Source organism: Protopterus annectens, chromosome 3.part1 (assembly GCF_019279795.1).
Source record: "Protopterus annectens isolate FY-2018-M chromosome 3.part1, PAN1.0, whole genome shotgun sequence".
Lineage (NCBI taxonomy): Eukaryota > Metazoa > Chordata > Ceratodontiformes > Protopteridae > Protopterus > Protopterus annectens.
The window spans coordinates 1841608194-1841632420 of record NC_056732.1 but is presented as its reverse complement, the minus strand read 5'-3'; the positions used below and the strand labels follow the sequence as shown (position 1 = coordinate 1841632420).

General features: G+C 40.4%; 1 protein-coding gene across 1 annotated transcript in view; it reads right to left on the bottom strand.

The window, feature by feature from the left end:
- Window positions 1-762: 762 nt before the first annotated feature.
- The window catches only part of LOC122798740 (zinc finger protein OZF-like), a 76292-nt gene continuing 52827 nt past the window's right edge, over window positions 763-24227 (bottom strand). Inside the window, exon 2 of the mRNA XM_044067841.1 lies at window positions 763-11682. Within this exon, the coding sequence (XP_043923776.1) occupies window positions 10154-11590 (1437 nt within the window). The 5' untranslated portion in view covers window positions 11591-11682 and the 3' untranslated portion in view covers window positions 763-10153. The remainder of the gene's footprint in view (window positions 11683-24227) is intronic.

Genomic DNA, 24227 nt, shown 5'->3' with positions numbered 1-24227 from the left:
AAGCCATGGATTAAACTAAATGCCAAGAAATACATAATAGTCTCCTTTGGGAAGTCATCAACAGCTGGTAACTATCATATTGACAGCACACCCCTAAGAGTCAACCCAGTAGTTAGAGACATGGAGACACACATAGTAATCTAGGCTTTGACCATCATGTGTCTGCAATAGTGAGGAAATAATTCAATGTGCCACTTATAAACAAAAGTATGGAATCTTAGTCCAAGGAAGTCACTGTTCTACTCTACCGAGCATTTGCCAGACATATCATTGAGTACAATGCCCCATTTGTTATGTACATAACCAGGCATATCCAACAACTGGAATGTCCACAGAGGTTCCTCATTAAAAGAATATAGGGAATAAGTAACATGTCCTAATCGGACCACCTCAAAGCCCCATTCCTGTATACTGTCTCCTACAGGCTGTTGAGAGGAGATATATACCTGGCATATAAGACATTCATTGTTAGACTCCACCCTGATGGACCTCCTGTATATATGCAAAACAAATAGCACAAGAATTACCTGTTCTAAAGACTTAAACCTTGCCTCTGATATAAGTAGGTCCTGCAGGAGAGAGAAAGTGAAAGAGAGGGGTATGTATCTTAGAGACTATCCCTTCTCTGCAAAAGGCTCCCCATTCATGTGAAGCAGAGTTCCTCCCTAACCCAATTCAAGTGTAACTTTGTTCAACTGGATGGGGAACAGGAAATTCATCCATGATTTGGCACTGTTTTCTCTAATGGACACAGGCAGCCTTTAAATGTTTAATCTCCGAGACCTCTGCTTGTAAATATTTCATCTCCCAAGCCCCCTGCTTACACTTATCAAGGGTACCAGAACTTATCAGAGATTAGGAATGCATGGCTAGGCTTATAAAAACCTTGAGGATCATTAAGTCTAGCACATGCCTATAAACATAAATGTTTGGCTCTGTCAGGCAGTGATGGTTGTCTCTGCAGTGAAAGCATGGAAATTGCACACATTGCAGGGAGGTAGTGCAGGCCTCCATTGAAATAAAGGCACATGTGACCCACCAAAGTAGAAGTTACAGACCATTAGAAACCACCATCAGCTCTTCATCATGGATGATGTGGCTCCATGGGGCATAACTGTTGGGTAGTTCTCCAAACAGTACACAATTAGAGTTGTCCTTAAAGAATGTGGATGCCCCCACACTGGGACAAGGCCAATGACATGCCCTGCTTGAGAAGCAGGGCAAATTGATAGAGGTAGCATAGGATACAAACCACCCATCCAAAGTGATGTCTGGAAGGATGACTATGCCTTTTACATGGCATTTCTACACGTCAGAGAATGGTCTTAGCTGTCTGGGAAAGAAACATATTCAAGTCCCACAAGAGAAGGACTGATGGTCATTAAACAGGAGACAGAAAGCACAAAAAACATGCTATTCTTCAATTATGATGGCACTAAAGCTTGCAGTTCACTATACTACCTGCTGAGTTCTACCTGAGAGCTAATGATTGTTCTTTTTTGAAATGCTGACACTCAAAATGGCAACTACCAACAAGTAGAAAAAAAAGACCAAACCCCAAGAGGACAGCATATCTCAAAGATCACTCTTCTCCTTTTAACTTCTTTTTCACAGGGGGGCAAGTCCCCACACCCCCAAACTTATATATGTACCAACTCCAAGATTGATATACCTCAGAGAAAAGAGAATAGTCTGAGAAGTGGCATCTCAGACTTAGTATATGTCAGTCCATTTTTCGGCCTTTCAGTCTCCATATTCCTGGACTAGCTCTAGCAGGTCCTGACATTTCGAATGGTTACCATTAACAATACTTTTTTCTTGAACATTAACCATTTTTGCTTATAATCAGGATTTATTTGTATATGATAGTCTCCTGGCAAACTTCCCAAACCCATGAATAACTTAGCAGACTTACGTATAACACATTCATGGTTCTGTACAGTATATAGAATGTCTGTACAGTTGTGACATTATTCCTTAATGTGTACAGGAACACAGTCTATAGCTTTGAAATCACACTGTGAATTGGTTTTATTGTTTTAGTGCATCACAAGCCAAATGACACAAAAATATTAAGTTAATTATCTTTATTTAATGCTGCAGTGAACCGGAACATTAATCTTTCATTTCTTTGTTTAAATTCACCTCACCTGAGACTCATTATCAACCCTTGGTCAACATGTTGTTCCAATAGATCTCTGCACTTCCTACTAAAATTGTGGGTTTCCACATCTTTTCTGTTTTACTGACCACGTTTTTTGTACCCTTTCTTTTCCTTTTCATTTGCTACCTGTTTTTGTCCACTTCTAGTTTGATTTCTGTGCCTGAAAGGCTTCTGGTAATTTAAGTAAAGATGTCATCTTACACCTACTTTTTCAGAACATTCACTACATATGGATCAAGTGATGCCAACAGCTATGTATACCATCCCCCAATCACTGATGTATATGTTTTGTCAATTTCAAGGAGGCATATGCCACTTTTACACTGACTAATATAAATCTTGGCAAACACTGCTTCTTACATATGATTTGATGGGTATGAAGCATTTTTCTTGCTTTCCTATCCCTAATTCTTTGGGGCCAGTTGATCTGTATAAGGGCTAAAAATGGCCAGTGAAATGTATGGATAGGCTTCTTAAGATCCTCAGATTAACAGCCTACTAAGTATGTATGAGTCTATTAAGTTTAAAGCTGTAAGTTGAAACAGGAAATGCAAGTCGATTTTTAGCTTGACCTTAATTCTTACATGTTAAAGCAATTTTCAGTATTTGTCGTAGTCTTCTAGAATATTCTTTATGGAGTTCTGTCTTCACTTATTCATGCCGCATTGCTGCCCCTTCAACTATTTACAGACATTTGCATGCTCCTTCTTGTTCAAATTCTTTTACTTCACATCAAGTTTTATACTTTCTCAATTCAAGTTTTGTCTTTCAAATGTTACTTTTGAACATTTGTTGAGACCAAATGACATTCTTATGCATTTTGAGGAGGTTTAAGTGACTGCAGTAGTTCTTTCAGGTGTTTATCCCATAAACTGTAAAATATTTTGATCAACCATACAGTGTAGATGGATATCTTTTGATGGTTTTCTTAAGGCCAGACAATCCATGACCTAGGCAGTTAAATAAAATAAACCACTTAATGGATTGAGGACAATGCAAAACAATAATAGCAACAGGGAATCACCTGAATATCTCATGTTAGATTCTCACACCCTACATAGTAACGTTTTGTGGTTCAGTTACAAAGTGATTTGCCACTTTTCATAGTAAATACAACACAATGTATAAATGTGTGATAAATGACTGTATACTGTGCATAAATTCCTGTCTCTAGCATTTATACTGTTATGAGAAAGGTTATGGGTTGATAGCTCTTATGATAGTTTGTAGGTTCACTTTATTTATTGGCATTTGTTTGCTGGGAAAGTCCACTGGGCCAGGATAGCCCATTTTCAGTGGAGGCCCAGGGAGAAAAGCTCCAACATAATAGGTACAAATTCTAAGAAAATCACAACAAAGATATAAAAATTTGGGTTACTATTTAAAACAGAAAACAATATAACGTAGTAATACTAGAAAGAGCGTATAGAAAGTAATATACAAAATACATGGATTACATGGGAATTAAAATCATGAATTATACGGAGTCAGGAAAGGGAGGGATTGAGGATGGAGTTAATACAATTACAAGGAAGGAGCTAGTCATAAACAGAGCAAGCATTCAGGGACAAGGAATATGATACTGTGCTCACTTGGGGGAATGTGTAGAATAGAGAATGGAGGAAATAGGGTGAAGAGAATTATGAGAGAAAGAAAGAGAAATGGAGAGGGGTAGGACACTAATGAGGCCAGAGAAAAAAGAGGGTAAAGAGGAGAGGGGCAAGTGAGGAAGAGGAAATAGGGGAAGAGGGTTTAGCTAGACAGAGAAGTAGAGAGAAAAGGGGAGGAGGGAGGGAAGGGAAGTGGAGACAGGGAAGAAGAGGAAGATGTTAAGATCCAGGGTTCTGTGGGAAGAGATTAGGTGATGTCAGTTTGTGTGACACCACAGTGACATAGCCACTTGGAGAGAAGGTGGTTATGTATAGCACTTACAAAGTTGACAGGGGATTGCTGTAGTTGGATAGAGGGAGGTAGGTTATTCCAGGTTTTGGCAACATTCCAGGAGTACAAGAATTTGCCTGTTAATAGTTTTGGTTTGAGTTTGGAGAAGAAACTGGTGTTCAGATCATAGGGTTCTAACTAGGTTGGATAGGGTGAGGAGGGAGCTAAGAGCAAGGCAGTCTTGGGGCTTCTAAATTACTTTATGTGTGGTAGTGAGCTGTAGAAATAGAAGTAGATAGTGTGGGAGTTCTAGCCCTTGCAGTTATTTTAGGTCTATACATTATTGTGTAGAGTTGAAGCTGTTAGTTGCGAATTTGGCAGTTTTGTTAAAGCATGACTCTTGTTTAGAAAGCAGAGATGAATGGAGGTTGGTTAGGATTGGAGCACTGTAAGAAAGAGAAGGCAAGAGATAAGATAGAGCTAGAGTACGTTTGGAGGGGAGAGGGAGGAATTTGTTATGCCTGTAGAGAAGCCAGAGTTTTTTTATGAGTTTTGTTGATACTGTTTTGAATGTGAAGGATGAATTTGAGGTTCTCATCAATTATTATACCCAGGAGTTCGGTACGTGTAACTAACTCAATCTTAGTTAAGAGAGAAAATATCAAAGGTGTCTTTATTAATTGGTGATTTTTTTCTTGGGAGTAAATATCATGAGTTTAGTCTTTTTGGGATTTAAGGAAAGGTGATTTTCATGAAGCCATTTTTCTGCAGTGAAAAAGGTGTTTGGGTGAAATGCCTGAGAATATTTGTATTAGGGACTGAACAGACTATAGTAGAGTCATCTGCATACTGGACAAGTGAGCCCTGTTTAACAACTTGGTGGAGGTTATTAATGAAAACAATGAATACAAGAGGGCCCAAAAACAGAGCCTTGTGGCACATCTGTGGGGTTGTGAAAATAAGCTAAAATGGAGTTCTGCCATCTAACGGCATGCTCCCTGTTGGAAATATAGCTTCAGAACCAGTTAATGGACTGGGGATATAGACCTATTTTAGAGAGCTGGGAGACGAGTAAAGGGTGAAAGTGTCGAAGGCTTTGACAAGTTCAAATAAAGGGTAGAGACAAAATTTCCTGAGTCACGGCCTTATTTACTGTGTCTAGAAAGGAAATTAATGCAGAATAAGTAGTATGACCTGGGCAGAACTCATGCTGTGTAGGGGATAGAATGTTGTACTGTAGTAGGTAGTCTAGTAGTTGTTTTTCTACACATTTGTCAAGAATTTTAGAGATGGGGAAAGTATAGCAATGGGACGGAAGTTAGAGATGTTGCTTGAGGAGCCACCTTTGTGAAGTGCTAGGATGATAGCTTTTTTTCTCAAGATCAGGGACATGAGATTCTTGAACAGATCTGTTAATTAGATATGCCACTGAGTCTGTAGCAAGTTTTAGAAACATAGGAGGAATTTCATCTGCTGCATTGGAGCAGGGTTTTAATTTCAAAAGGAGTTTTTTGATGTAGGAGGTGGGGATGGGAGAGAGACAAAGTTGTGGATGACTAGCTTTATGTGTGTAATCTAGAGGGGTATTGTGAGAGTTTGGAGATGAAGCAGGAAGAGTGTGATTAGGAGAATCCGAAGAATTCTGAGAAGGAGAGAGAAGAGAAGGAGAGTGAGAATTAGAGGAAGTGTTCTGAGGGAGAGGATAAGAGAAGGACACATTAATATTGGCAACAGTGTCGATAAAGTAGGAGTTGAATAGGCTGCTATTTGTTCTGTTATTTTGCAGGTTACAAAAGAACTGCTGTTTATCCTTGGAGATAAGTTTTTTAACTTGGTTATAGAGCTATTTATAAAGAATAAGGTCTGAATTATTATAAGACTTCAGTCAGTGTTTCCAGGCTTTGTCCCTATTATTCATGATATCTTTAGTGTCTTTTGTTAACCAGGGGGCATGGTTAGCTTTGATCCTTTTGGTTCTAGTGGGGGCTAGGCTATCTAATACTACAAGAAAGGTAGTACTGAAATAGAGGAGAGCCTCATCTAAAGGGAGGAGCTTGAGAACAGTCCAATTAATATTTGCAAGGATGTTGCTAAAGGAAGTGGGATTGAATTTAGATAGATTTCAGGCTACCTTGATGTTGTGATGTTTTGGGATGGATGAGCCAGCATGGATTGTAAAGGCAGGGAGTTGATCACTAAGAGAGTTGGGCACAGTCCCTGAAGTTATGAACTTCGAGGGATCTGAAACTAAGATCCAATCTAGGATGGATCCACCATTAGTTCTATTGTTGTACCTGGTGGTGGATGTAATGAGCTGGATAAAGTGAAAGAGGTTCATGCTGTTGGATGACTGTTTGGAAGAGATTGAGGCCCAGTTTATATTCATGTTGCCTAGGATTACTGTTTCATTTTTTATGGTGTGGGAGATCCAAGACAGAATATCTTCTAGAATACGGATATCATTTTCGGGAGGGCTGTAGAGGACAATTATACATAGATTCTTGGAGTGGTTGATTTCAGAGAAGGAGATTAGGATGGGTTTACCATGAGAAGGTTGAACCAGACTCCATCAAATGATGGAATTACTGACCCATTTTTGCTAAAACGACAATGTCGAATTCCGATATTGTCAAAAATATGACTCGCCATAAATCTCACAACGGGCTTTAACATGGGTTGAGATGGGACGAGATTTGTACTTCGACAATGTCGGGTTGTACATTGTTGCCGTTCGGCCTCCAGACTTCGACTGAAGTGGGTTCAACCGAACACACTTCAAACTTCTAATTCCAAACCTTAGGAAGTCTGCATTATGAAATTGAGGGATTTGGTCATCAAATCTACAGAGAGTGAGTGTGCTAGGGTAGATTATGGCTAAACCCCTCCTTTTTTATGTAGCCTGTCAGCTCTAAGTATACTAAAGTTTGGAGGGAGAAGCTCAGAGTCCTGAATGGAAGGCTTTAGCCAAGTTTCTGTGGTGGCAAGGATGTCAGTTTTATTTTGGGAAAGTCAGGCGTGAAGCTGAGAGGTTTTGTTACACAAGCTTTTGAAGTTTATAGTGGACAGGTGAAGTGATATGAGTTATTGGAGTAGATGGGGGAATTATGCCATAAAGAACTTGTGGGCCTAGGATTGGGATGGATGTCTCCGGAGTGGATGAGGTTGGTTATAGTTTGAGAAAGGTGAAGGCAAAAGAAAGAAAGTGAAGAGTATATGTAATGTATGAAATAGAAGTGGGAATTAGGTGAATAGTAAAGTGGAGAATTTGGAGGGAGTAATTCTTAAAGCACAGGATGTCTTTATAAAGGAAAATGCAAGGACCTATATTTGAGCAAGACTTAAGAAGGGGGAAGTGGAGGATAGGGTTAAGGAATTTATTTTGGTGGGGCTAGTGAGTGTACAGCAGTGAATTTTGAGAGGGTGAGAAGAAGTAATGTCACAGTGAGTGGGAGTAGTATTTGTAGAATGAGAGGCAACATGGCAAGAACAGTGAAAAAGAGTGTCAGAGAAGGAAATGATGTGAAGGGGTGGGGAGGAAGGGAGGCTGATGGAAAGGGGGAGTGGTTAGAACAGTACAACTATAATGAAAGTGGGGGTGGGAATGGGGGTAGGGGAGCAGAGTGAGCCCGAGCGTAGTGAGGGCAAACGGAGTGGGTTAGCCTGGAGAAGGAGCTACGAGAGGACTAAGAAAAACAAACTGTTTAGAGTGAGTGGAAGCTGGGATAAGAGCTTGGCAGTGAGGGGGGTTAAAGACAAAAAAGAGAAGGCTCAGATTATCAGGGCACTAGAGGCTTGAACTGGAAAATCCTTGTTAAGCACCTGAATAAGACACCAGGGTAGAGAGGATAAAATGCTTGCAGGAGTGGGGAGAACTGTGTGAGTAGACTGCAGCTGTTGAGAAAGCAAAGTATCAGTGGGGGGAGTCAAAGACTACTTTCTAGTGATGTGCGGTCACTATGCAGTTGTATGACAATACTGTAATAAAATCTACACAATTAGCCTACACAGAGCATGTAAAGGAACACACAGGTGATTTAGGGTCAAAAATAGAGGAAGGCACTTTTAAATATGAGAATGATTTTCCCCATTGCTAGTCAGGCTGGTGTCATTTCAGGTTGTAGATATAAGTATTTTTTTACTCAAGGCTAAATCCTGCTGCACAAATGTTAATACTCAAAAAAACGTTGAGTACGCATCTGGGACCCTGACTTTTTCAGCTGGGAGCCTTTCTTAACTTTAACTTTATATCTTTCTCTGTAGCAGCTACCTCATTCCAATCCATATCAGTCACATTAGAATTTATTTTTTCTTTTACTTCTATTCATTCAGCTTTCCTTGTGTTCAACTGGGTCCTCACAGATATTCCTCCACAATTTATTTATTGCTTCTATTCTTGCTGGTGTCTCGACTATTTGTCGTTTTCTTTCCTAGTCCCCTGTAAAACATCTTTGGTTCATCCCTAAACTGATTGTTTTATATCCTTTTGTTACATTTCTTACTGTTTAATGTTAGTATTTGTTTGCCCTGTGAATAGATTTTTAATTTGTTAGAAAGGTTATAACTCAAATCTTGCTTTGCATTTGATATGCTTTTGTTTTAGCCTTTTCTGTGTTCTAACAGTTTTTAGGCTTACTTCCTTTTCTATACTCTTTTGATAAAGATACTTCATTCCTTAACTGTTGTTTCTAATCAAAGTTTCCATGTTGGTGATCTATTTACCCTTTTATTTTCCTTTACTAATTTATGCTTTCTTGGTAATACCTTGTCTGTTATTAGTTTTACTGCATAGCAATGTACTCTGTTAGTTTTTGTTACATTACACATCTTTCTTTATAGTTCTAATTACTGTATTAATTTGATGTATACATTTTTTAACAATTTGTGTCTTTATTTTTGGTAGCCTATGTCTTCCAAATATATAGTTATATGTATCAATTTCTATCAAATCCAGTGCGTCTCCCCAAAAACTATTTTCTACATGGTTATGAGTTTCTTGTACAGTTTGTGTTTTTTGTTCTTCTACCACAGCATAGACATATCTTGGTTTTCAAATAATTGTCTGACAAAACTTCCTGAAATATCTTTATTACTTTCAACATTTAACTAGATTATTTAGTTATTTTCTCTTCTAATACACTGCTCTGCTTCCTCTGTCAATTCTTCAAGCTATACCTGTTTAAATAAATCACCATTTTGAAGTAGCATTTATGTCTTGGATTCTTATTCAGATCTTTCAGTTTCTAACTGATCTCTCACTTAATTTTCAGTTTCCTCTATTTCTGTATCAAACAGCTTACTTGTCACTACATTAGACTTCTGTGCTACTATTCTGTTTTGCAACATTTGCCATGTCTGTGTGTCTTTCCCTATATGCATCCCAAATATTTTTTACTTTGCTCTACAATTTCTAGTTAACACTTATTTCTTTTCTCCATATGAGCTGCACCATATTATGTCTCCTTTCCTCTCTGAAGTCCACTCCTCTCTTTTTAAAGTTGCAAATACATGTGCTCTTTTATATTGCTCTCTTAATGAATCATTTTTACACCTTTTCAATGTTTGCTAATCTGCATATTGTTTTGTTTTTATTTACTCAATTAATGATCTTAATTTTGTGACTGCAATCAATGTCTGACACTTTGCCCATTTCTAAGATTTTTCTTTTTTCTGTTTTCTCCCTTGTTCTTACCATGTAACGCCTTAAGGAAATGCTGGAATTGTTGCATAAAAATAAAGTGTGACTTACTTTTTGTCCTCGGGTGACTGTTTCAATGCAAACCTGTTGCTTAGCTTACCAATGTTTTTACTATCTTGTGGACTAATTTTCTGTTGCCACTGTGGGGTCTCTTATTTCAGACCCCAACACTGTGGCAATATCAATATCATCCTTCCAGGGCTTCATACTATTTTTCTACTAACTATGTCCCTAGTGACTTTGCCAGGTTAAGGCACTTTTTTTTTTAAATCCAGGGACAACTGCACCAAGCTCTTCTTTTGTTTTTCTCAATGACATATATAGCAGTTCTTGTGCATTCACAGGGGGTTTGCCTTTTAATTTATCCACATGTTAAGGTTTTTTTCAAACCTATGACAGAAATAGTCCTTTTCCTAAGTCAAGGTATAATTAAAGCCCATGAAATCAGTTTTGCTTCTGTCTTTGATATGTGCTAAATATGCACTTCCAAGCACCGACCTGGTGTGGATATTCTGATGTCTTAGCATATTGGATTTGCGTCTAAAGCTTTTGTCGCAAATTGTGCATTTATAAGGTTTCTGCCCAGAGTGAATAAGCTGATGTTTATTCAATGTACATTTTTGTCTAAAACTCTTGTCGCACATGGTGCACTGATAGGGTTTCTCCCCAGTGTGGATACTCTGATGGCTGACCATTTGACTCTTCTCTATGAAACTCTTCTCACACATTGAGCATTTATAGGGTTTATGCCCAGTGTGACTCTTTTGATGTTTTACCATACTGCTTTTGTAGCTAAAGCTCTTCTCACATAGGGTGCATTTATAGAGTCTCTGTCCTGTGTGGATACTTTGATGCCGTATCATAACACTTTCATATATAAAACTCTTGTCACACATGGTGCATTTATAAGGCTTCTGACCACTGTGGGTGTACTGATGTCTTATCATTTGACACTTTTGTGCAAAACTCTTATCACACATGGAGCAATTATATGGTTTCTGCCCAGTGTGGACTCTCTGGTGCTTTACTATACTGCTTTTGTGACTAAAACTCTTGTCACATGTAGTGCATCTATATGGCTTTTGCCCAGTGTGGATAATTTGATGTGTTACCACACTACTTTTTTGACTAAAACTCTTATCACAAATGGTGCATTTATAGGCTTTATGTCCAGTATGGACACTCTGATGTGTTACCAAGTGACTCTTCTGTATAAAACTCTTATCACACATTGTGCATTTGTAGGGTCTCTGCCCACTGTGGATACGTTGATGAAGTAACATAGTATTTTTATATTTAAAACTCTTATCACATGTGGTGCATTTATAGGGTTTCTGCTGAGTGTAGATATTCTGCTGTCTATATGTAGCACGTTTATGTCTAAAATCCTTACTTCCTGGGGTGCATTTATATGGAGTCTGCCCAATGTGTGCACTCATATTATTTCCTGCAAAATGCTTATCTGTAAAATCCTTGTCACACGTGTCATATTTGCATAGTTGTTGTTGCAGGTGGACTAACTGTGTATCCATTTCCGACTCATGCCCAGTATGAATACTCTCATGTATCGCTAATCTTTTTGCACCTGTAAATGTCTTGCCACAAGTGGTACACTCATATAATTTCTCTCCGCTAGATATCTGCTTATGTGTTGTCAATGTGTTATTTTGTCCTTGTTGTCCATGACCTATGATGTTGCTGTCATTAAGCCATTTGTACTTCTGTTCATCTGCACTAGTTTCCAGATGCATTTCAAGTTCAGTTTTCTTAATCACCCCATCATCACTTTCCAGACAGTTAATGTGTCCAGTTTCAGCCTGCATCAGGTATGGCCATCTGATGGACATCATATCTGGGGAAGCTTTGTCATATTCAGAAGCCTTGGGTTTTCCGAGTGAGATCTGCAGACTCTGTAGTTCAGGGCAAAGCCTGTTCCTGTTGACTTAAAAAAAAAAAGATTATTCAGAAAATTATGTTCAACAATGGTTTTATTGTCTCACCACAAGTTTCCCACTGAAAACTGTATATCATTGTGCCTCATACAAACCATTTTAATTTCTAACAGTAACAAGCACTAAAACATTGTTTGGTAACATTTGATTACTAAATATATGTGACATCAAAAATCCATAGTGCCATCTTGTTATGATGTACTGCTTCCATTAACAACATCTAACATTGCTAATGGGTCTGTTTATTATTTTATCTTCACAGAATTACCAACAATATGGCTGATGTACTTGCCATTTCCATGATCCCTACACACTGCACATGGTCCTCATATTCACCACAAGGTTAAAGAAACTGGTACTCGAAAAATGAAAAATAAACATTTTTCAAGGAAAACAGTAAACTGTGTTACAATCAAAAAAAAGAGAAAAAGTATTAGCATTTGTTTCCAAAATAATCATGCTTAATGCCACTGGCATCTAACACAGTGAAATTAAATATTAAAAACTCTCCACTGAAATGCAGTCAAAACATATGCTTTACAAAAAAGTCATTCCATCTGGCACACTAGGTGTTGCAAAACTGAACAGATAATTCCCTTGCTCCTGGTGTAATCTTCAAGAACATTTTCTTATTACTGGAGTTAAGTATAAAAAGAAGAAAAGCCTGAAATCATGATTCATATTTTTATTCATTTACTAAATAGTCATGTCTGGTTAGGTGACTTGCTCAGAGCCTGATACTATGAGCAGCTCAAAGCTTTAATCCTCTCAGGTAAACTTGCTGAAAAGTACAGTTTTGTACCTACTATAAATGTAGATGTCTGATAGATATGCAATTGCAGTCCTTACATATGGGTTGCCCTGCCTCAGGCAGCCCTCGGTCGGCCGGATTCCAAAGTCTGGGTCCGACGTCGGCTGATGTTGCCTCTTCCCCGACGTCAGAGCGGCTGGGGTACAAAAGCATCAGCCGATGCCATCTTCCACAGTGTTTCTTGCCCCAGATGCCAGGTGCCCTCCAAGGAAGGCTAAAATTAGAACTGGATAAAAAATTCCAGACATACACAATAGCAATAAACAGATACACCATAACAGATATCCCCAGCTAAGTATAAAAGGAGGGAAGTGGACCTAATACACAGAGGGGTAGGAGGGAGGGAAAACCTGACTGCAGTTGCATATCTATCGGACATCTACATTTATGGTAGGTACAAAACTGTACTATGTCCTTCAAGAATGCAACTGCAGTCCTTACATATGGGTTGAATACCACAGCCAAGCTGAGGGTGGTAGGCTCTAAGATAAGGATGGTGTAGCTAAAATGCCCTGCAGGACTGCCGAAGCAAAGCCTGCTCGGGATCTGGAATATAAAGGGAGGTTGTAGTGCTTGGAAAATGTATGCATGGAGCTCCATGTAGCAGCTTCTAGAATGTCCTTTGTAGCCACCCCTCTTAGGAAGGCTGTGGAGGTGGCTGTAGCTCTGGTGGAGTGTGGCCTGATATTGGCTGGCACACCCTTTCCATGGAAAGAATAACAGAATCTGATGCAATGTCCAATCCATTTTGAAATTGTTTGTTTGGAAATTGCTTTTCCTTGCACTCCAGGAGCGTAAGCTACAAATAGTTGGTCAGACTTTCTGTTGGCCTTTGTTCTGTCCAAGTAGTAGTGTAGTTGTCTGTGAATGTCCAAAGTGTGCAGCAGCTTTTCCCCTTTATTTTGAGGATTGGGGAAGAAAGTAGGCAGGTGAATTGCTTGATTTAGAGACACCCTGGATATCACTTTTGGCATAAAAGAAGGATTGGTTCTTAAAGAAACCCTGTCCTGATGAAAAATGAGGAATGGAGGTACTGCCATGAGGGCCTGCATCTCCGAAACTCTTCTTGCTGAGGTTATTGCCAACAGGAAAACTGTTTTCCAGGAAAGAAATTGCAATTCTGAAGATGCTGCTGGTTCAAAGGGAGGAAGAGTTAATTTTTCCAACACGAAATTGAGGTCCCATGCTGGCACTGGTGGTTTTCTGGGAGGTTTGATATTCTTTACCCCTCTTAGAAATTGTCTTAGCAAAGGATGTGAAAACACAGGTGGATCAGTGTTGTATCTTGCTGAAATTGCTGAAGCGTGTATTTTTATGGAAGAATAGGAAAGTCCATTATGCAGCATGTCTGCCAAGTATTCCAATATCTGTGGGATGCTCATTACTGATGCATCCTGTCCCTTGTTGGTATTCCAGATGTTGAATCTCTTACATTTGGCTGAATAAGTTTTTCTGGTGGAAGGTCTGCGCGCTTCCAATAATATCTGTTGAACTTCCTTGGAGAGAGAGATATGGGGAGAAATCATGGGACCCTCCAAGCTCTCAGCTGCAGAGTTTGCAGGTTGGGATGAACCGTCCTGTAATTGTGATGCGTCAAGAGTGGAGACCATTGAGGCAGGGGCCATGGTTTGGTGCACGTTATGCTCCTTAGTAATGGATACCAGTGCTGTCTTGGCCAATCTGGAGCTATTAAGATGCCTTTCAGTTGCTCTGCTTTGATCTTCAGTAACACCTTGGTCATCAATGGTAGAGGTGGGAATGCATAGATTGTTAGAGAGTTCCAGCTGAATGAGAGAGCATCTATTTTCCAGGCTTGTGGATGGTGTGACCTCGAGCAGAACTTTTTCAGATGATGATTGAGGTGGGAGGCAAAGAGATCTATGTCCGGCCTCCCCCATGCAGAAGTTATTTGTGCAAAAATGTCTGGATGCAACATCCACTCGTGTGGATTCAGGATGTTTCTGCTTAGACTGTCCGCTAGAACATTGTCCCTGCCCGGAACAAACTGGGATTGTAGCTGTATGTTCAGTTTCAGGGATTTTTCCCAAAGAGTCATTGTTAGTCTGCAAAGGGGGTAAGAATGAGTACCTCCCTGCTTGTTTATGTACCACATAACAGTGGTGTTGTCTGTCTTTATTAGTAGATGACCTTGTTGAAGATATTTTCCGAAGGCCTCGATTGCATGCATTACTGCTAACATCTCTTTTTGATTGATGTGCAGATGTACTTCCTGGGGAGTCCATTGCCCTTGAATACATCTGCCCTCCATGTGCACCCCCCATCCATGGTCTGAGGCGTCTGTTGTAATGGTTTGGCTTGTTTGAGGCTTGTTGAAAGGCATACCTTTGTTTAACTGGCTTGCTTGGGCCCACCACAAAAATTCCCTTTGTAGACATGGGATGAGTGGGATAATTGCTTCTAAGTTGTGGCTGTGTTGACACCATAAACTTTTTAGGTACCATTGTAATTTTCTCATGTGTAGTCTTGCCAGTGGAATCAGTAGAATGCAAGATGCCATGAAAGCCAGGGCCTGCAGGAATTTCCTTGCAGTCATCTGGGTGAGCTTTGCTAGGCTTTTGAAGTAATGTGGTAATTGTTCTTGCTTCTCTTCTGTGAGGTAAGCCATTTGTGATTCTGTGTCTAGTTTGGCTCCTAGAAAAGTTATTTGTTGGGATGGCAGTAGTCTTGATTTTTATAAGTTGACTGCGTATCCCAAAGCCTGTAGTAAGTAAATGACATAATTCAAGTTTTTTGTCAAGGCTTGCTTGCTGTCCGCTTGTATAAGGCAGTCGTCCAGGTAAGGGTATATTTGTATCCCCTGAAGTCTGCAATGTGCAATTACTGATGCCAGGCATTTCGTGAATACTCTGGGCGCAGTAGATAAGCCAAAAGGCAATGCTGAGAATTGATAATGCTCTGGCCCGGCAAGAAATCTGAGGTATCTTCTGCAACTGTGTCTGATTGGGACATGCAGGTATGCCTCCTTGAGGTCCAGAGTAACCAGCCAAGACCCCTTGCCCAGCATGGGAAGGAGTTGCTGTAGCGTCAGCATTTTGAATTTTGGTACAATGAGAAAAGTGTTTAGAGCGGACAAGTCCAGTATAGGTCTCCATTGCTTTTCTTTTCTTGGAACAAGGAACAGTCTTGAGTAAAATCCCTGGCCTTGTTCCTGAGGAGGAACCTTTTCTATTGCTTTGATTTGTCTCAGCTTTGAAACTTGTTCGAATGCCTCTGCCCTTTGATTTTGTGGCAGGTTTGGCATGCCTTGTCTTGTTGGTAAAGTATGGAAGTGGAACCTGTAGCCTTGGTCTATTATGTCCAGAATCCATTTGTCCTTTGTTAAAATGTGCCAATTTTTTGAAAATAAGGATAATTTTCCGCCTAAAGATGCTTCTCTTTGAGCCTTGGTCGGCGGTGTCAAAGGCAAGTCATTGTGATTGTCCCTGTGGAGCAGGGGAAGTCCCTGCGCCACCTCTCTGATTAGTTGGTTGCCATTGGCTTCCCCTGTAGGAGCCTCTGTATTGCCCTCTTCCTCGGGCACGCCTGTTTTTTCCCCTTTGAAACTTGTCAGTGTCCGGAAAGGACCAGTTCTTAGAAGGCCAATTCCTGCTGAACCTAGGAGGCTGAACCTGGAGGAAATCCTTGACTGTTTGCACTGATTTAGCCTTTTCCTCAGTTGATTTCAACACATCCTGAGCATTAGCACCAAATAGCTTGTGTTTTTCCAGAGGTGCATCTAGAAGCTTTGCTTTAACATGATCTGGTAATGGCTGTTCTTTTAACCATGCATGTCTACGTATGACGGTCCCTGTCATAGCTGCCCTACATGAAGCTTCCAATGCATCATATCCACACTGAAGAAAATGATTGCTAACCTGCTGTGTGTTGTGAACCACATCCTGCAAGGCCTTTCTATCTAAAGGCTCAGGAAAGGCTAACTTTTTCTGCAAATCATCCATCAAGAAATCCTGATACTGAAACATATGAAAAAGGCAATTGAGGGCTCTCATGGCAAGTGTGGTTGAGGTATAAACTTTTTTGCCCCACCTCTCCAGGGACCTAGCTTCCCTGTCTGAGGGCAAAGGATTCTTGGCCGTGGATGTTGTCACCCCTTTGGGCCCCCTGGGAAATTGTTTCTAGATCAACAGCATGGGCCTTAAAGAAATGTTTGTGAGTTTCAGGAACCCTGTAGTATCTGTCCGGCTTGACAGGAGCAGGGGGGAGAGAATCAGGGGAAGCACTCGAATCTGAGTACACATCATCCAGAACATCTAGCACTGGAGGGATAGCTAAAGGCCTGTGTTGGGGAAGCTTAAGGAAGGTACGAAGCCATTTCCTGGAATCGGAGAATTCCTGGCCTTGCCACTGAAAGTGCTCTCTCATGGAGTGGAGAATTTCCCCAAAAGAAATATCCTCAGGAGGAGAGGCAGAGGGGATAGAATCCTCCGCATCTGAATCCTCGTAGGCCTGGAAGGACTCTTCCTGGGTATCCGAGTGATCAGAGTCACCAGAGGCTTCATCTGAAGAAAGGGTGTCTGTATGCTCAACACTGGGCCTTTTGTCAGTAGGTGGCTGAGATCCTCTGTCAGGATGGGCCTGGGAGCCTCTGATTAAAGAAATTAAATCTGCAGCTAAAGACATGATTTGTTTATCAGTAGTGGCTGAGGCAAAGCTTTAGGAGGGTGAGACTTAGCCTGGCTAGCAGCCTTAGCACGTGTGTAGGCCTTGATAGACATAGACATAGGGGGCCTAGCTGCCCCACGTGCTGGAGTAACCTTGTCCACTGGTATGGTCTCAGGCAAATCTTGGGCTTCAGAATCTGGAGGAAAATCAACCACCGGCGCAGGCTCTGGGGCCGGAGTGATCGGTAAAGCGGTGTCGTCGGTCCGGAGCGGTGGAACAACCGCCTCAGAAGAGACCGATGCACTCGTGGTAATTTTTGGCGTGGTGTCGGTGGAAGTCACGGGCCTTCGCGGGATGTCGGTCCCGGTCCTTCCGTTTTTTGGAAATATGAGGTGTCGGTTGTTCCGACGGCATGGTATAAGAGAATTTATCGCCAAAAAAGTCTTCAGCAAACTCTGCCCAGCGCCTGAGGGTGCGCATATTGAAGCAAGCACAGGCCGAGACGTCGTGGTCTGGGCCAAGGCAGGGGAGGCATTAAGAATGGAAGTCCTTATGAGGTATTTGTTTACCACAAGACAAACAGTTATTAACTTTTTCATTTTTTTCTGACATCGGCAGAGGCAAGAAAAAGATCCCCAACGGGGTACTTAGCTTTTTTGATGACTTCGGATACGTAAAACACAGGAGCTGACCGACCGGCACTTGCGAACTGCTTCTGCTTCGGGCACCGTGTGGCAAGAAAGACTGAGGAAGATGGCGTCGGCTGATGCTTTTGTACCCCAGCCACTCTGACGTCGGGGAGGAGGCGACATCAGCCGACGTCGGACCCAGACTTTGGAATCCGGCCGACCGAGGGCTGCCTGAGGCAGGACAACCCATATGTAAGGACTGCAGTTGCATTCTTGAAGGACATCGATGAAATATTTCTACTGGTACATCTGCAGAAACCAACTGCAAAGCACAAAAATATGCTTTGAACATTGGACCTCAGTACAGATCGATACACTGTACACGTTTGAAATGATCCATGATGTGATAAAGTTCAGTCATTTCAAACAATTCATAAATACTCCTGAAGAAGACACTCAGAGATGTGCAGTACCATAAAATTGTAAGTTGCAAATCATTTCCTTAGGTCTTGTAACTTGGTACTGCCAGATCTGTATTTGCTATTGGTACTGTCCAAAAATAAAATTATTCTGACAGATTACAGCAATCTTTAAAAAATACACAATTTCAAGTAACTGCACTGTACTGCACCCTCTTTCACAGTACCTGAGGCCTGGCTTTCAAAGTATAACATTATCTTATCAATTTGTAATCTATCCTGAGAACACCTCACTGGTTACATTACATGGAAAAGTAATACCTGCTGATGAATTATTCTTTTTTCTTCTGATTATACTCACTGACTTACTATGCCCTGCTGATCTATTAAGATCTCCTCCTGATTAACCACCACCTTTAAGTAGAAGAAGTAACCACTAATGATCTACTGACCCTGTCCTTCTGATCATCACAGTAGCTTTAGTATGCAAAATAAACAATCATGGTGATCAACCTGTCCACTCCTCCTGGTTACCCTCACAACTTGTGCACAAAATAAGAAATTACTCATCATACACTGATCCTCCCCTTCATATAACACTGCTGTCTTCGTCATACAAAAGAGGTCATCTATACAAATGGACTACACTTGTTCCTCCTAAACATTCCTATTGCCTTTGGTGTGTGACAAATGAACCCCAGATGATTTAATGTTCCTCTTGCCATCATTTCCCTGCCTTTACTGTGGGAAATAAGTAATACCTGGTGATCTGCTATTCATTCCCCCTCCCCTGAACACTTCACAGTTTTATTGTTGGAATCATGTAATCCTTTGTGATACCAAACTGAAAGAAAAAAAAGTCTTCCTTCACCAAATGCAGTAGAACAAAAATGAAAAGTACTTCTGTTAACACCATGCCCACTCTGGACCAACAATAAAGAACATCAAATAAAACATGCAAAAAAAATGTTTATTCATAAACAGTAAGCACTTTCATTTTCTGTAACTGAATACAAAGACTTCATCAGACTACGCATCTCCAGAATGATTCAGTTTAAGTAACTCTACATAAAATCAAATGATGAAAACTCCAAAATAAATGAATCATATGATAATATAACACATTATCTTAAAATACATGACACCAGCAAATATGATTAAAGGTATTAACGCTATGTAGTATACTATTAGCAAAATAAAAAAAATACTCACACATACCAAAACACAGCCAGGATATGAAACTATAACATGACTTTATTAAACAATATACAACTTTATAAAATGGTTAGTGCTTTCACAGGTACCTCTGAAGAAGACGGCAGAGGTACATGTGAAAGTGCTAACCATTTTATAAAGTTGTTTTATAGTTTTATATCCCGGCCGTGTTTCGGTATGTGTGTGGTTTTGTACTAACAACGGTAGGTTTGTGAACAGTAACATGAAACTAAAATGTCTTTTATGTGCATATAATGCACTGCGTATATTTTTTTATATTGCAGCTGTGTTCATATTGGCTTCCCTATGTAAAATGCTTCACATCTAGAACAAACTACAATATAAATAATGAATGTGAAAGAACAATTAAACATCCCATGAGGTGTATAAAACTTTTTTGAAACTGAACTATAACTGGTGCTATTTTCTACAAACCTAACACTAACTACAATGTTTACATTTACACATTCCTACTCCACATATTTCTTTAGTAACATATTTAGCATTTTCTAAAATCTGTTTTTTTTTGTTTGTTTTGTTTTTAATTTTTGATCGATACATATTGGACTATCTCCCAACTTTTTAATAAACAGAGAGGCTACAGAGAAAATTCTGCAACTATTGTTTATAGCTTTCCCAATCTTGTAACTATCCAGAAAACATGTCTGGGGTATAGCCTTATTTATTTATGTATGTATGTATATATGTATGCATTTAATTAATTAATTAATTAATTAATTAATTAAATTAACTGATTAATTAATTTACTTATTTATTTTGTTGACTGCGTTAGTCCGAATATGTTGTGGAAAGCCCCTTTTCCACCTAAACCTTAGGAAAAAGCACAAGTTACAAAATAGGCAGTTTTGTTCAATAGAGCAAATATAAAGCTTAAAGTTACAATATGGACATACAATAAATGAAAGGCAGCTATAGTAAAGAACATCTGCAATCAATAAAATATAGAATTGTTACATATTAATACATGGTAACCTGATGAAGTTTAAAATATCAATTTATATCTTTACATTTACGGGTAGGAGAAATATGAGAGAGGCCACGTAGGAAATAGGACTGGAAAGCAGAGAGGAGGTGATGGAGTGGAAAGCAGAGATGAGGTGATGAATCTGTGAGTAGTAGGTATATTTGTTAGCTGATATAAGTTCAGAGTTTCATAACTGAATAATAGACCAACTGCCCTGAAGGGCCATTTTAAGCCTAGCATGCACTGTTATCCCACTAGGTGTTCAGATTACCCGTACCATGATTTTTATTCCTATACTTTGCATTTGTGAATGAATGTAACTGGGGTGATACCATTAAATATTGAAAAGGGACTCTGGGGGCAGGATAGGGCATTTAGGTGCTGTGTCTGTCCGTTAGTAGCACAAGGGCAGTCCTGGGGTAAATTTCCATATTTTCATCCATTGATACAAGTTGTGTTTGAACAGGAAAGTACAGTTGTGTACACTTACCATAAATGTAGATGTTCGAGTGTATTCACTGTTGCAGTGATTACATTTGGGTAATCTGCTGGCAGGTTGCCCTCAGTCGGCCTGAATAACAAAGTCTTGGGTCCTGCATCAGTTGCTGTCTCCTCCTCTTCCATGATGTCAGGTCGTCAGGGGTATAAAACATGCAGCCGATGCCATTTTATTCAGTTTTTCTTGCCCCAGATGTCAGGTGCCCCCCAAATGGGGAGCAAAAATATATATATAAATATAACTAAACAGCAATATATATAAATGCAATTTTAGCAACATAAACTTTATCTTCATCTAAAAGCAAATACACCACAAAGGCTGTAGAATATAGTGAAGGAAACAGAAGTTATTGAAAAGGGGGATGGCGGGTGGGTAACCTGGACTGCAACAGTGAATACACTCGAACATCTACATTTATGGTAAGTGTACACAACTGTACTATGTTCTTCATGTTTCACTGTTACAGTCATTACATTTGGGTAGAATCCCAAAGCTATGGATGGGAGGATGGAATTAAATAGCATTAGGAGCGGCTATAAGGCCCTGCAGAGCTGCAGTGGCAAAGCCTGCCCTGGATTTGGAGAAGAGAGGCAAATGATAATGCTTTATGAAGGTATGCACAGAGCTCCAAGTAGCAGCTTCTAGAATGTCTTTGGTTGGAACTCCTCTGAGAAAGGCTGCTGAGGTAGAGGCAGCCCTGGTGGACTGTGACCTGATTCCCTTGGGCACAGGTTTACCATGGTGCAAGTAGCAGAAACTAATGCAGTGGCTTATCCACTTAGAAATAGTCTGCTTTGATATAGTCTTCCCCTCTGATCCTGAAGCAAATACCACCAGTAGTTGCTCAGACTTTCTTAGAGACTTGGTCCTGTTTAGGTAAAATCTTAGTTGTCTGTGTACATCCAATGAATGCAGAATCTGCTCCCCCTTATTCTGTGGATTTGGGTAAAATGTTGGCAGGTGAACAGTTTGGTTAAGAGCCACATTGGATACCACCTTAGGCATAAAGGAAGGATTGGTCCTGAGGGATACTCTGTCCGGGTAAAATGTAATAAAAGGCTCCACAGCCATGAGAGCCTGTAGTTCTGAAACCCTTCTTGCTGAAGTGATTGCCAAAAGGACAGCTGTTTTCCAAGATAAACATTTTATATCCGCAGTAGCTGCTGGTTCAAAAGGAGGCAGGGTGAGTTTTTCCAGCACAACATTGAGGTCCCATGCAGGAGTTGGTGATCTTCTGGGAGGCCTTAAATTTCTGGCCCCTCTAAGATACTGTTTTAGCAGAGGATGAGAAAAGATGGGAGGCTCCGTGTTGTAATAAGCCGAGATGGCAGAGGCATGGATTTTTATTGAAGGAAAAAGATAGGCCCTTGTCAAGCATCTCAGTCAAGTATTGTAAAATCTGAGGAATATTTGTTTTTTCTGTGTCTGTTCCTTGTGCTTGGTTCCAAGCACAGAATCTCTTCCATTTATCAGCATAAGATTTTCTAGTACTAGGCCTTCTAGCTTCCAAAATGACATCCATCACAGATTTACTGAGAGGTGTTGTTTGAATAATTAAATGATCAGCCATGCTGCAAAGTTCAGAGTTTGGAGCAGGGTGTGCAGAATTTGATTGTTCTGCTGAGACAGTAGGTGAGGTATTTGAGGCAAGTACCAAGGAGGGAGTTGAGACATATTCCTTAGGATTGGGTACCAGTGCTGGTGAGGCTAAGTCCAGAGCAATTAGGATCATTTTTGGTTTTTCTTGTCTGACCTTTAGTAAGACCTTGGAGAGACGAGGCAGAGGGGGAAAGGCATAGACTGAAAGGTTTTTCCAACTGAAGAATAGGGCATCCACTGTCCATGCTTGTCTGTGATAAGTCCTTGTGCAGAATTTGTTCAGTTGATAATTTTGGGAAGAGGCAAATAGATCTATGTCTGGTATACCCCATTTCCGTGTTAACATGCTGAAGATTTGTGGAGCCAGTTTCCACTCATGAGGGTCCATCAGATTTCTGCTTAGGTTGTCTGCCAGAGTATTTTGTTTTCCTGGCAGGAAATGAGCTTGAAGATGTACTTGGTAAGTCAAGGCTGTGTTCCACAATGCCATGGCTAGTCTGCAAAGGGGGTAGGAATGTGTACCCCCCCTGCTTGTTTATGTACCACATAACCGTGGTGTTGTCCATCTTTATCAGTAGTTGTCGTGGATGAAGTAAGTCCTTGAAGGCTGTCAGAGCATTCTGGACCACTAGCATCTCTTTTCTGGTTGATATGCAGATGCATTTGTTTTGGGCTGCATATGCCCTGAATGCATATCCCCGCCAGGTGGGCCCCCCCAAGCATAGTCTGATGCGTCTGTAGTTAGGGTTTGGGTGGCAGGGTGTACAGTGAATGACAGTCCCTTGTTTTGGTGACATGTCTCTGCCCACCAAAGAAACTCCTGTTGTAGGCAGGGAATGAGCGGAATCACTGTTTCCAGACTGTGACAATGTTGACTCCATAGACTTTTACGTACCATTGAAGTTTCCTCGTATGCAGTCTTGCATATGGAATTAGTAGAATGCAGGATGCCATGAACCCGAAAGCCTGCAGAATTTGTCTTGCAGATAACTGGGTTTTTTGTTGCCATCTGTTTGAAGTATGTTGTCAGTTGCCTTTGTTTGTCTGACGTAAGGTAAACCATCTCGGCAGTTTTATTCAAGTTTGCACCCAGGAATGTAATTATTTGAGAGGGTACCAGTTGTGATTTCTTTCCATTTATTGTGTACCCTAGGAATTTTAGAAGCCTTTTTACAAATGTCAGATGTTGAAGAAGAATGTCCTTGTTCTCTGCATGAATGAGACAGTCGTCCAAAGGATAAATCTGTATGCTTCTTTGTCTGCAAAATGCAATTACTGGTGCCAGGTACTTTGTAAAGACCCTGGGCACAGTAGATAAGCCAAAGGGCAGTGCAGAGAATTGGTAATGCAAAAAACCTGCCTTGAAGCAGAGGTATCTTCTGCACGATTCCCTTATTGGGATATGCAGGTATGCCTCTTTTAAGTCTAGAGCCACTAACCAAGCGTTCCTGCCCAGCATAGGCAGTAGCTATTGCAAAGTCAGCATTTTGAATTTTGGAATGTCCAGGTAAGTGTTCAAAATCAATAAGTCCAGTATTGGATGCCAGGCATTGTCTTTTCTGGGTACCAGGAAAAGTCTTGAATAAAAACCTTGCCCTTTTTCCTGTTCTGGTACTGGTTGAATAGCCCCCATATCCATGAGGGACGTAACTCGTTTCTGAGCCTCTGCCCACTGATTTGGTGACAGATCTGGCCAACTGTTTGGAATTGGCAAAGTATGGAAATGAAATCTGTACCTCTGGGATACTATGTTTA